Source organism: Bubalus bubalis, chromosome 18 (genome assembly GCF_019923935.1).
Source record: "Bubalus bubalis isolate 160015118507 breed Murrah chromosome 18, NDDB_SH_1, whole genome shotgun sequence".
NCBI lineage: Eukaryota > Metazoa > Chordata > Mammalia > Artiodactyla > Bovidae > Bubalus > Bubalus bubalis.
In genome coordinates, this window is record NC_059174.1 from 63493122 (window position 1) to 63505294 (window position 12173).

Below are 12173 nucleotides of genomic sequence, written 5' to 3' on the forward strand. Positions count from 1 at the left end.
AAATCACTATGGAGGCCTCTTTAGTAAATCGTGGTTTCTCCTGAGCGAGTTTCCATGGGCAATCGAATCCCTGTGATTAAGTAAAGAGGGATTATCTAGAACGTTTCGCCCCGCCCTCACCGAATCCATGCGCCGATCGGGTAACAGGCCGAGAGGGCCGGCGTTTCTCCAGCGCGAAAGAGAGACGTGTCTCCGCCAGCCGAGTTTGAGAGCGAGTCCCCAACTGAGGAGGACCGAGGCGAGAAGGCTTCAAGGAGGTAATTGATGGGAAGTGTCTAAAGAGAACGCTAGAGAGTCAGGGCCCGTGGAAGTGGGTTTCAGTAAGTCCTGGCTTTCTGTTCCCCTTGCATTCGCTCAGAGACCGTGTGAAATCCACCGATCTCCCTCCGGCCACACATAAACCGTGGTTCATTTGTGGAATCTTCTGTGAGATGAGATTGTTTCCACACTCCATGGTGTCGTGTGGGGTGGTTCATTTTTTCAACAAGGGCTTTTAAGCACCGCCCTGTGGACAGTTGTGACCACACAGTTTCTTGTACTATAAGATGGATGTCGGAGGAGTAAGAGAATGGATTCTTGTCCCTGGTGTGAAATTCTGAGGGGGGAATACTGCCCAGTATTGGGATGAGGGATGGTAGGGTGGATGAAAATAAAACTAATTGGCTGCATTCTTTTTTCTTTTTTGCCCGCTATTTCTGAACACTGAATCTATTCCTAAGGAAAAGCAAGAGGAAATTCCCTTCGATCGGCGTCAGTTGGGCACCGACTTCTAGAAGCATTTGCCCAGAGTCCTACTGAAAAGCTCTACAGTCGGTATGGCTGAGAACCAGACAAGGGGTCGTGGCCCCGTCGCGGACAGCCCCGGAGCAGAGTCGCCGGCGTCTGCGCCAGGCCAAGACACCCGAAGGGAAAACCGCGACTCCGACCTGGAAGAGTTGCGCGTTCGCTTCAGAACGTTTATCAGCTCAGACGAATCCGACCCCATGAAGGCTCTGAGGAGGCTCCGTGAACTCTGCGGGCTGTGGCTGAGGCCGGATCTTCACACCAAGGAGGAGATGGTGCTGGAGCAGTTCGTGATGTGCGTGCCGCCTGAGATCCAGGTCTTAGTCAAAAGTAGTGGTGCCGAGACTTGTAAGCATCTGGAGGAGGTGCTGAGAAAGAAGCAGAAACTGACGAAATGGGTGAGTAGGACCCGAGTGACCCTGTGAGACAGGGAACGGTGGGATGAGGGGCTGGGAGCTGGGAGGTGAAGCAGAAGGATCAGAGGGCTTGGCTCTAAATCAGTGATTCCCAGAGGGGTGAGCACTTGCCTGTGGCATCACTGGAGATGTTTCTGTTGGTCCTCACTTGGAGGGTGTTGGTCTTTCAAATGTCATTCCCAGGAGGTGGGCTTCAAGGGTGGGATACGCAATGAATACCTTTTTGGATCTTGTGAAGGGAGACTGATCCTATTTGAATTTTTCCTCACAGGCTGTAGTGCGTGTCCAAGGCGAGGATGTTTTGATGCCCGTCTCGGGTGTTGAGATGTTAGGATCTGAGGTCAGTGAGGGGCACAGTGAGGGAGACCGAGCCAGGGAGCCCCAGCCTACAGTCAGTGTCATCCCTCCAGACGAGGGCCAGCAGGAAAGCCAAGACGGGCAGCATCTGCCAGGAGCCAAGGACCTGTCGAGGGGGCAGGTGAGTGTGATGTCCTGACCTCCAGTCTGGGAGCAGGTAGAAGGGGGTCGGGTGGGGGTGGCTGCGGAAGTAATTGGGAGAACTGGGCAAAGGACAGGAATGGACCCTCTGCCTCCAGGAATTCCCATGGATGCATTCCGTTCCCGGCCGTTTTCCATCCAGAGTGAGAATGAAGACAGTCCATCTTTCATAGTCCTTCACCATGAAAGCTTGTGGCCCTAAGCATGAGGGCAGAGGAGTCCTGTTTCCACAGGATGGTGCTGGGTCAGTTCATCAGGCATAAGTGCACTCACAGCGGTTTCACCCATGATGGATTTCATCAGAGGCACTTAATATTGGGGGATATTGTAAACACCTTGAATTGCATAACAAGTTCCCCGTTGGAGTCATTTTCCCCCTCAGATTTTGGAGTATGTCTGGAGAGAGTGGATTTTTTTGAAATGTGAATCGGGGGAGGAGATGCTACTGATTTCTCATGAATAGAGCTATATAGTATAGAACAGAGCTATGTAGTATAACAGCTATACTGCTTATCATCTTATTATGCCCCAGGCCACCTTCCATGACGAAGACAAATCCAGGCAAGGTATCAGCAAGTGGTGAAGTCAGGAGCCCTAGAGCCAGAATCCTCTGCTTTCAGATTCAGGGCCTGGAGACTGTGAGATGAGGTGGAGAGATAGGTGCAAAGATAATTGGCAGTGCCAGCTGTGAAGTCTGGACTTTTGCCAGAGGTGGTCGGTATAGATCAAGGACTGACATGGGAATCAGAAGAGGATTGCCAATCAGGGTGATGGGAAGCAGTCAGGGCATCTCCCCCAAACTGATATTCAGAAAGCTGGAGTGTGAGATCAGGGTACGAGGCGGGTGGGGAAAGAGGAGACAGAGCTTGCCGTGGGCTAAGGCAGTGGGATTGACTCTGCTTGGTTGCCCCTTGTCAGGACCAGAAAGCTCTCCCGCCAGAGACCATTCCTGAAACAGGTGAACTGGAGGGTCAGACGCCCTCCAAGGAGAACTTGGAGAAGGACCTGTGGGAAGACACAGGAGTGACAAGAACCCTTTCATCTCAAGAGCCTGAACTTCTGCAGAATCGTGGTGAGTATTAAAAACTTGGAGACCACAGGAGGTACTGACTGCCTCCATTCATGTCCAGGAAGGGGTACCCAGCATTTCCATCCCTTGTTGTTGTGGGGTAGGAGTTGGTTCTCCAATGCCAACCTTCTCCATCGTCAACATTCCAGAGTGTTTCATCAGCTAGACTCTTAGGTAGTTTGGTTGCTAGGAAGTCTGTAGCCAAGATTATGGATGGTTCCAATGAGGCCGGCACCATGGAAAATGCTCCTTGATAAATATGGTGCTGAATCTCTTCTTTCAGCAGATTCTGGGAGGACAGAGAGAGAGGAGAGAGTCCCCCGGAAGGAAGTGATACTTCAAATGTGGCTCTGAACCCTTTCCTCTTGTGTTCCAGAGAGAGATGTTTTCACTCCGAGTGGATCCAGACGAGGTCCTCTGAAGAATCGCAGACATGTGAAAAGGAAGCGGGAGAGCAGTCCCACTTGCCAAGACGTGGGTCAAGAGGCAGCCACGTGTTTGGACCAAGGAGAGTTCTCAGGACAGTTTGGGTCCCGTTCCTCTGGTGCATTTGGCACCATGCGACCCACCAGTCTTCCTGAGGGAGCAGAAACCCCGGGACGGGCACCCTCTGAATGCACGGTGTGCAAAAAGAGCTTTCCTTATCAATCTCAGCTTACCCTGCACCAGAGGACACACACAGGAGAGAGGCCCTTTCAATGTGACGTCTGTGCCAAAGGGTTCATACAGCCTTCAGACCTGCGGGTTCACCAGTGGATCCACACTGGTGAGAAGCCCTACAGCTGTGATCTCTGCCTCAAGAAGTTCACCCACGACTCCACGCTGTGCACTCACAAGAGGACCCACACCCAGGAGAAGCCTTTCCGCTGTGAGCAGTGTGACAGAGCTTTCGGCCACCGAGGGAACCTCAACGTTCACCGACGCACCCACTCTGGGCTCAAGCCCTACGTGTGCCCTGAGTGTCACACAGCCTTCCGTCAGCTGGGGACTTTCAAACGCCACCGGAAAATCCATTCCAGATGACTGGCTCAGGACCCTGCCCTCAGGTCCAGGTCTTTTCTGTTTTAATGAGAAAATTGAGAATGATTTGTCACCTGTGTGATACAAAGTGTGGATGACAGGGGAAGGGCTTAGGAGGATCGTGGAACCCATTCCACTCATGTAAATTAGGATATTTCAGTGAATTAGGATACTTGAGTGATGACATTTTTCCCTTTGGATTTTGTTTTCTACTTTGCTATAGACTATAGTTTTCTTTTTCATTTTTGTATTTTCAGTTGGAGGAGAATTGCCTTATGATATTAGACTCTGGTTTTCTTACATGTTTTCGCTTTGTGTTGTTCTTGTTCTTCCAATGAAGCTGTGTCTCACTGGTTATCAGTACCTCATCATCAGAGTGAGGATACTGCTGATTGCCTTCTTGCCAGGTGTGCTTTCCTTTTAAAATAGGATGCTCCTAGCAGGATGGCTAGATTAAATACAGGATCACCAGTGAAATTTAAATTTCAAATAAACAAACACATTTCTATCAAAGAGCTGTGTGTTTTCTCTTCTAAGACTTTGCTACAGGTAGGTGATAGCCATAGTTTTTTCAATGTGGCCATTATTATGTTGAGATATGTTCCCCTTATACTAGTTTGGATACTGCTTCCTTAGGTATTTAGATAAAGAAGGCTTCTTAAATTGATAAGTGTCATTCTTTTCCCCTCCTGCTGCTGCTGCTGCTAAGTCGCTTCAGTCGTGTCCGACTCTGTGCGACCCCATAGACGGCAGCCCACCAGGCTCCCCCATCCCTGGGATTCTCCAGGCAAGAACACTGGAGTGGGTTGCCATTTCCTTCTCCAATGCATGAAAGGGAAAAGTGGGAGTGAAGTTGCTTGGTAGTGTCTGACTCTTAGCGACCCCATGGAGTGTAGCCCACCAGGCTCCTCCATCCATGGGATTTTCCAGGCAAGAGTACTGGAGTGGGGTGCCATTGCCTTCTTCTCTTTTTCCCTGCTTGTGTACAACCTCTGGTTTCTGTGATGGCTCTCTGAAATGGCTTCTTACAGTTGATCTCGTCAGCTGATTTTAGACAAAATCTTTGATGACTTAATTCATGAGAAAAGAAACAAGATTGGGTAACCTAATTTGATTACAACCATTGGATTACAATTATTGGACTGCTTCACAGTCTCCAAGCAGAGAGAAAAAATTCATTAGATCAGGAAAATCAATCTGTTTCCCCAAGAAATGCCATCCATGAAGTCTAAAGTAAATAAAATACATTAGAGAAAGTTTACTGCCAAACCAATATGGTGGCCTCTTTAATGGTTAGTCCTGTTGGAGTCTCCACAGGAAATGGAATCTACCCAGATTATCCAAAGTGGTTCCTTCCATGCCCTTTATCCAATCACTGGGATGATGAGGTTATGGCCAGAAACCCCTGGAGTTTCACCCAAGTCTCTATAAATACAGACATTTCAGCTCCAGACACACTTTGAGAGCCAGTGCCTGACCTGAGGAGGCTGAAGGCAAAGGACCTGGAAGGGGTAAGCGATGAGTGGGCACGTCCAATGAGGATGCTTAGAAATCAGGACACACGGTGGGTTTCAGAAATGTCTCGCTTTCTGTTCATCCTACATTGGCTGGGAGACCTTGTGACAGGAGATCTTCCTCTAACCCCACATTAACAACGGTTAATCCATCTCTTCTGTGAGGGGAGAAGAATGTTTCCACACATATTGCTGTGAGGTGGCTGGTTTTCTTCAAGGGTTTCTGAGTGGCACCCTATGGCCATTTAAAAACTACATATATGTTTATTATTAGTTTTAAGTTTTTTAATTCCTTGATTTTGGCTGGGCTGGGTCTTCTTTGCTGTGAGGGCTTTCTCTAGTCGTGGCTAGTGGGGACTACTCTCTAGCTGAGGGGTATGGGCTTCTCATTGTGGTGGGCTCTCCCATGGCAGAGCTGGGAGTCTACAGCTCGGGTTCAGTAGTTGCCCCTCTCAGGCTCAAGAGTTGTGGTGCACAGGCTTCGAGGCAGGCGGGGTCTTCCCATATCAGGGATCAAACCCATGTCTCCCTGCATTGGCAGGCAGATTCTTAGCCACTGGACCACCAAGGAAGCCCTATGGTCATTTTGGACTAGACAGTTTTATGAAATATTGAATGAGTCGAGCAATGGTGTCCAATATTGGGATGTAGGGGAGACAGAAGGGTGGAAAAAAATGTAACCCATTTGTTTCTCTTTTTTTTTTTGTCTCCCTAGACTGCTAACCAGTGACTTTAATGCTGAGGAAAAGCAGAGGAAATCCATTTCCATAGGCGTCAACTGGGCACCCACTTCTAGAAGCATTTGCTCAGAGTCCTACTGGAAATTTCCTCCATCAATATGGCTGAGGACCAGCCATTTTTTCAGGGTTGTGGACACATGACAGACAGCCCTGGGGCAGAGTCACCAGCATCCGTGCCACCCCAAGACACACTCATGGAAGACTCAGACTGTGACCAGGAAACATGGCACGTCCGGTTCAGAACATTTAGCAGCTCAGAGGAGTCCGACCCATTCGAGGATCAGAGGAGACTCCGTGAACTCTGCCATCTGTGGCTGAGGCCGGATCTTCACACCAAGGAGCAGATGATGGACAGGCTGGTGCTGGAGCAGTTCATGATCTGCATGCCCCTGGAGTGCCAGGTCCTGCTCAAAGAAAGTGGGGTGCAGAGTTGCAAAGCCCTGGAGGACGTGCTGAGAAATAAGCAGAAACCCAAGAACTGGGTGAGTAGGACCTTAGTGATGGGTGTGGGAGGAGGAGACACGTGCAAGCTGCAGGGATCACAAGATAGGACCTGCGGGTTTGGCTCTGTATCAGTGGTTCCCAAACAGGTGAGAGAAGTTCACAATTGGGCAATTTGGGAGATACTTTTGGCTGTCTCAACTTGAAGGACGTCGATCTTTTACACCAAACGGGAGCTTCTATTGTCAATGCCATTGGATGCCTGAAAGCTACATTCCAGGCCTTATAGAGACTGATCTTGATTGATTTCTCCCTTCACAGACCATAGTCTGCATACAAGGGCAGAAATATCTTGTGCGTGATCCTGATATTGAGATGGTTGAAGCCAAGGCCGGTGACATGGACAATGAGAGAGACCCATGTGGGGAGCCCCCACTGCCCTCAAGGGTCATACCTCCAGAGGATAGCCAGGAAGGAAGCCAAGAGGTGCAGAATCTGCCAGGAGCCATGAACCTATCTAGGGAGCAGGTGAGAGTGTTTAAGCAGGTAGAAGAGAGTCAGGTGGGTGTGGCTGCTGGAGAAATGGGGAGATTTGGCAAAGGACAGAAAGGGACCCATTGCTTCCAGGAATTCCCGTGGATGCATTCAGTGCCTAGGCATTTTTTCTAATCAGTGTGAGAGTGAGGATAATCCATCTCTGTCCCTCTGCTATGAAAGCTTCTAGACTTAGGAGTGGGGAGAAGGGAATCCTGTCTTCCTGACATGATGCTAGGTTCAATTTGCTGCAGGTAAATGCACTGACAGCTGATTTACCCACGGCCACCTTGCCCAAGGGCACGTCATATTTCAGAATATGATCATTCCTTGCAACTGAAGGAGTGACTCGAAATTGGACTCATTTTGCCCCCCAGTAGACATTGGGCTTCCCTGGTGGTTCATATGGTGAAGAATCTGCCGACCATGCAGGAGACCTGGGTTCGATGCCTGGGTCAGGAAGATCCCCTGGAGAAGGGAATGGCTACCCACTCTAGTGTTCTTGCCTGGAGAATCCCATGAACAGAGGAATCTGGCAACTATAGTCCATGGGTTTGCAGAGAGTCAGACACGACTTAGCGACTAACACTTCCCCTTTCAGACATTGAAGAATGAATCGAAGACAGTTGATTTGTTCAAATAATGTTGGGTATAGGCAGGGGATGCTATTGACTTGCATGGAGTAGAGACCAAGAATACTGGTCATCATCTTCCTATGTACTGGGTAACCACCATCGCAAAGATGCATCCAGGCAAAGTCTCCAACAATGATGGAGTCAAGAGAGCTGGACCTAGAGTTCTTTCCTTCCAGAGTCAAGGGCAGGCAGGAGTGGGTATGATTTGGAGAGACCTATGCATAGAGAAGTCAGAGTGCCAACTGTGATGTGCTGATTGGATTGCCAGATACAGTCTGTATAGATCCAGGACAGCCTTGAGTATCAGGAGATGATTATCAGTCAGGGTGATGGGGTGGACCAGAAGAAGTCAGGGCATATCCCCTAAAATGACGTGAAGAAAGTTGGAGTCTTAGATCAAGATATGAGGCAGATGGGGAAACCAGAAACAGCTTTCCATGGACTAAGGTAAATGGCTTTGACTCTACTTGTTTGTCCCTTGTCAGGACCAGAGAGCTCTCCCACCAGAGACCGTTCCTGAAACAGGTGAGCTGGAGGGTCAGACGCCCAGAGAGAACATGGAGAAGGACCTGCTGGAAGACAGGGGAGAGACAAAAACCCTTCAATCTCAAGAACCTGAACTTCTGAAGGGTCCTGGTGAGTATTCAAAACCGTGGAATTCAGCAGAGTTAGTGACTCCCTCCTATGGTGGCATGGGGCTGGGTAGCCAGCATCACCATGCTTGGATGGGTGGGTGGAGATCATTGTCCAGTGCCAACCTTCTCCATCATCAACGTTCCACTGTCCCACAGTCTAAGCTCTTAGCTTGGTTGCTTGATGGGAACTTCTCAGCCAACATCAGGTTTCCAGTGAGGCCAGCAGCACAGAAAATGTTCCTTGTTAAGTGTGGTGCTGAATTTCTTTCAGTGGATCCTGGGAGCATAGAGAGAGAGAAGAATCCTCAAGAAGAAACTGATATTTAAAATGTGTCTCCTGAACCCTTTCTTCCTGTTTTCCAGAGGGAGATGTTTCCACTGCGAGTGGATCCAGACGAGGTCCTGTAAAGAATCGCAGACATGTCAAAAGGAAACGGGAGAGCAGTCCCACTTGCCAAGACGTGGGTCAAGGAGCAGCCACGTGTTTGGACCAAGGAGAGTTCTCAGGACAGTTTGGGTTCCATTCTGTTGGTGCATCTGGCACCGTGGGACCCACCAGTCTTCCTGAGGGAGCAGAAACCCCGGGACGGGCACCCTCTGAATGCACGGTGTGCAAAAAGAGCTTTCCTTATCAGTCTCAGCTTACCTTGCACCAGAGGACACACACAGGAGAGAGGCCCTTTCAATGCGACATCTGTGCCAAAGGGTTCATACAGCTTTCAGATCTGCGGGTTCACGAGCGGATCCACACTGGCGAGAAGCCCTACAGCTGTGATCTCTGCCTCAAGAAGTTCACCCACGACTCCACGCTGCGCACTCACAAGAGGACCCACACCCAGGAGAAGCCTTTCCGCTGTGAGCACTGTGACAGAGCTTTCGGCCACCGAGGGAACCTCAACGTTCACCGACGCACCCACTCTGGGCTCAAGCCCTACGTGTGCCCCGAGTGTCACGGTGCCTTCCGTCAGCTGGGGACTTTCAGACGCCACCAGAAAATCCATTCCAGATGACTGGCTCAGGACCCTGCCCTCAGGTTCAAGTGCCTTCTGCTCCGTGAAGGAAATTCAGGATTATTTGTCACTTATATGATACAAAGAAAGGGTGACATGTGAAGAACTTACGATCATACTGGAACCCGATGAGGTTCCATTGACATGAATTTGGTGAATATTTGAGTGATGACTTATCTTTCCCTTCAGATTTTGTTCTCTACTTTAGTGTAGCCTGTGTTTTTGTGATAAGTTTTCGCTTTGTGGTGTTCTTCTTCAGTGAATGCAGGTCTCATTAGTTTTCAGTCCTTCTTCGTGAAACTGAGGTCACTGCTGATTGTGCCCCCATTGGGGAAGATTTAATTGTACAATAGGATGCTCCTAGCAGAGTGGCCAGATGAAAAAGAGCATCAACAGTGAAATTTAAATTTCTAATAAACAAAGAGATTTCTGTCAAATAAGTGTACTGTGTATTTCCCTTCCAAGATTTTTTTTCTTATTATTTTACTTTTTAAGTTTACAATCTTGTACTGGTTTTGCCATATATCAACATGAATCCACCACAGGTATACATGTGTTCCCCATCCTGAACCCTCCTCCCTCCCCCCCCCACCCCGTACCATCCCTCTGGGTCGTCCCAGTGCACCAGTCCCAAGCATCCACTATCGTGCATCGAACCTGGACTGGAGACTTGTTTCCCATATGATATTATACATGTTTCAATGCCATTCCCCCAAATCATCCCACCCTATACCCAAGATTTTTTATATGGAGTAGATGATACCTGTGGTCTGTTACATGGCCATTATTATGTGGAGATATCATCCCTCTGTAAGGCTTCCCCAGTGGCTCAGCGGTAAAAAATCCACCTGCAGCACAGAAGACCCAGGTTTGATCCCTTCATCAGGAAGATCCCCTGGAGAAGGGAATGGCAACTCACTCCAGTACTCTTGCCTGGAGAATCCCATGGGCAGAGGAGCCTGGCAGGCTATGCTCTGCATGACTGAAGCCACTGAGCACCCACTCAAGCATTAAAGCAACTGTATGCTTTGCGAATCATGAACTGTTAGGTAATGTAGTATTAATGCCCATTTGAACACTGAGATTCTAAGGTGTCTCAGCTTGAAAAGATTCTTCAAGGTAGGACTCTTTCATCCCACCTGGCTCTCCTCCAGCAGAAATGAAGAGAGGTCCTTTACAGCAGAATGGAGATAATAAACTATTTCTTTTCAAAGAATCAGCGTTTTCTTCTATTAATTAGCCTGGGAATTTGTTGGGGGTGGCAAACTCAAGGATGATATTGTAATAGATATTGGTGTCCGGCTGCTCCACTTAAAAGCAAATACAGAGGCCAGGTTGGGGGAAAGTAAAGTTAGCTTTATTCTGGATGCCAGCAACTGTTGAAAGTGAAAGTGAAGTCCTTCAGTCATGTCCAGCTCTTTGTGACCCCGTGGACTGTAGCCTCCCAGGCTCCTCCGTCCATGGCATTTTCCAGGCAAGAGTACTGGACTGGGTTGCCATTTCCTTCTCCAACAACTGTGGAGGCGGGGCACACGGCTGTCCAATGGCTGACTCCCCCCACCTCCCACCCCAGACAATTAATGAGCAACAGGTTTTATAGATGGAGGGCGGGGGCTACAGGCAGAAACAGCGCAGTCAGCTCTGACAATCATCTTGAAACTGGTCATCACTGGTCTGATCAGTGTCATCTTGATTGTTGTCAATACAGTTAACCTTCAGGTCCAGGGTACATTTGTTTTCATTTCTTGGGTCAATTCTCAGAGTTGTGTGAGCTTCTCTCATGGTTTCCCAGGAGGCTCATTGGTAAAGAATCTGCCTGCCAATGCAGGAGACGTGGGTTTGCTCCCTCCGTGGGGAAGATCCCCGAGAGAAGGGAATGGCAACCCACTGCACTATTCTTGCCTGGAGAATCCCATGGACGGAGGAACCTGGTTGGCTACAGTCCATGGGGTCACAAAGAGCCACTTCACTTTCTTTCACTTTGCAACTCCATGCACTGCAGCACTCCAGGCTTCCCTGTCCTTCACTATCTCCCAGGAGTTTGCTCAAACTCGTGTCCATTGAGTCAGTGATGGCATCCAACCACCTCATCCTCTGTTGCCTCCTTCTATCTCAAAGGATGTTAACTTACAGGCCCAAGATGGAGGCAACTAATTCAAAGAAGCAATATAGAATAAAACCTGGGCCTCTTCAGAAACAGTGGTATTAGAACCATTATCGAAGAATCAACACAAGAAATTAATAGGATGCGATATGAATAAGACTTCAAAACACAGACCCAGTTAAGTACTAGTTAAGAAACGTGAATAACAGGGCATCCCTGGGGGCTCGGAGCTAAAAGCTGTGCCTGCCAATGAGAGGACACGACTTCCATCCCTGATCCAAGAAGATCCCGGGGCTCAGGAGCAACTAAGGCCACACAACACAAACACCGAGCCTGGGAGCCGCCACTCCTGAAGCCCAGAGCCCCGAGAGCCCGGGCTCCCAACACTAGAGGTCACTGCAGCGAGCAGCCCGTGCCCGCGACGGGAGAGGAGCCCTGCGTCCCGAGCAGCAACAAAGATCAAGCACAGCCAGAATTAATGGATTTAAACAATAAAATACATACCGGGGCTGAGAAACTGCCATTGAGGAATCGTAGTGATGGAGTGAGATGCTGGGCGATAAAGCAACAGCCAGGCCTGTCCGTCTCCAAAGAACCACTGATTGTGTGGAGATCGGAAGACAGCCTGAGGGTGTCGGGGGAAGGACTTTCCAGACAGCGGAGGAAAACCCTAAAACCAGACTGCAAAGCCAGTTGGGCTTGGTATGGTCAGGTGTGCCAGGTGGGTGGGGAGTGGAGGAGAAGGTAGAGAGTGTGAGGAGTGGTGCCCTCCGA

The 12173-nt window shown here is 49.2% G+C and overlaps 2 protein-coding genes across 2 annotated transcripts; both read left to right on the forward strand.

Annotated features, from left to right (window-relative positions):
- Positions 1–129: 129 nt before the first annotated feature.
- LOC112580448 (zinc finger and SCAN domain-containing protein 5B-like) lies at positions 130–3907 on the forward strand. Its single transcript, XM_025270323.3, has 4 exons — positions 130–1181; positions 1471–1677; positions 2616–2769; positions 3143–3907. Exons 1-4 carry the CDS (start codon positions 816–818, stop codon positions 3787–3789), a joined length of 1374 nt encoding a protein of 457 aa, XP_025126108.2. The 5' UTR covers positions 130–815; the 3' UTR covers positions 3790–3907.
- Positions 3908–4938: 1031 nt separating this feature from the next.
- On the forward strand, positions 4939–9514 carry LOC123465127 (zinc finger and SCAN domain-containing protein 5B-like). The gene is made up of 5 exons (XM_045163377.1): positions 4939–5297; positions 6016–6522; positions 6803–7009; positions 8136–8286; positions 8649–9514. The coding sequence occupies exons 2-5, from the start codon at positions 6139–6141 to the stop codon at positions 9293–9295; spliced, it is 1389 nt and encodes a 462-aa protein (XP_045019312.1). The 5' UTR covers positions 4939–5297; positions 6016–6138; the 3' UTR covers positions 9296–9514.
- The last annotated feature ends 2659 nt before the right edge of the window (positions 9515–12173 follow it).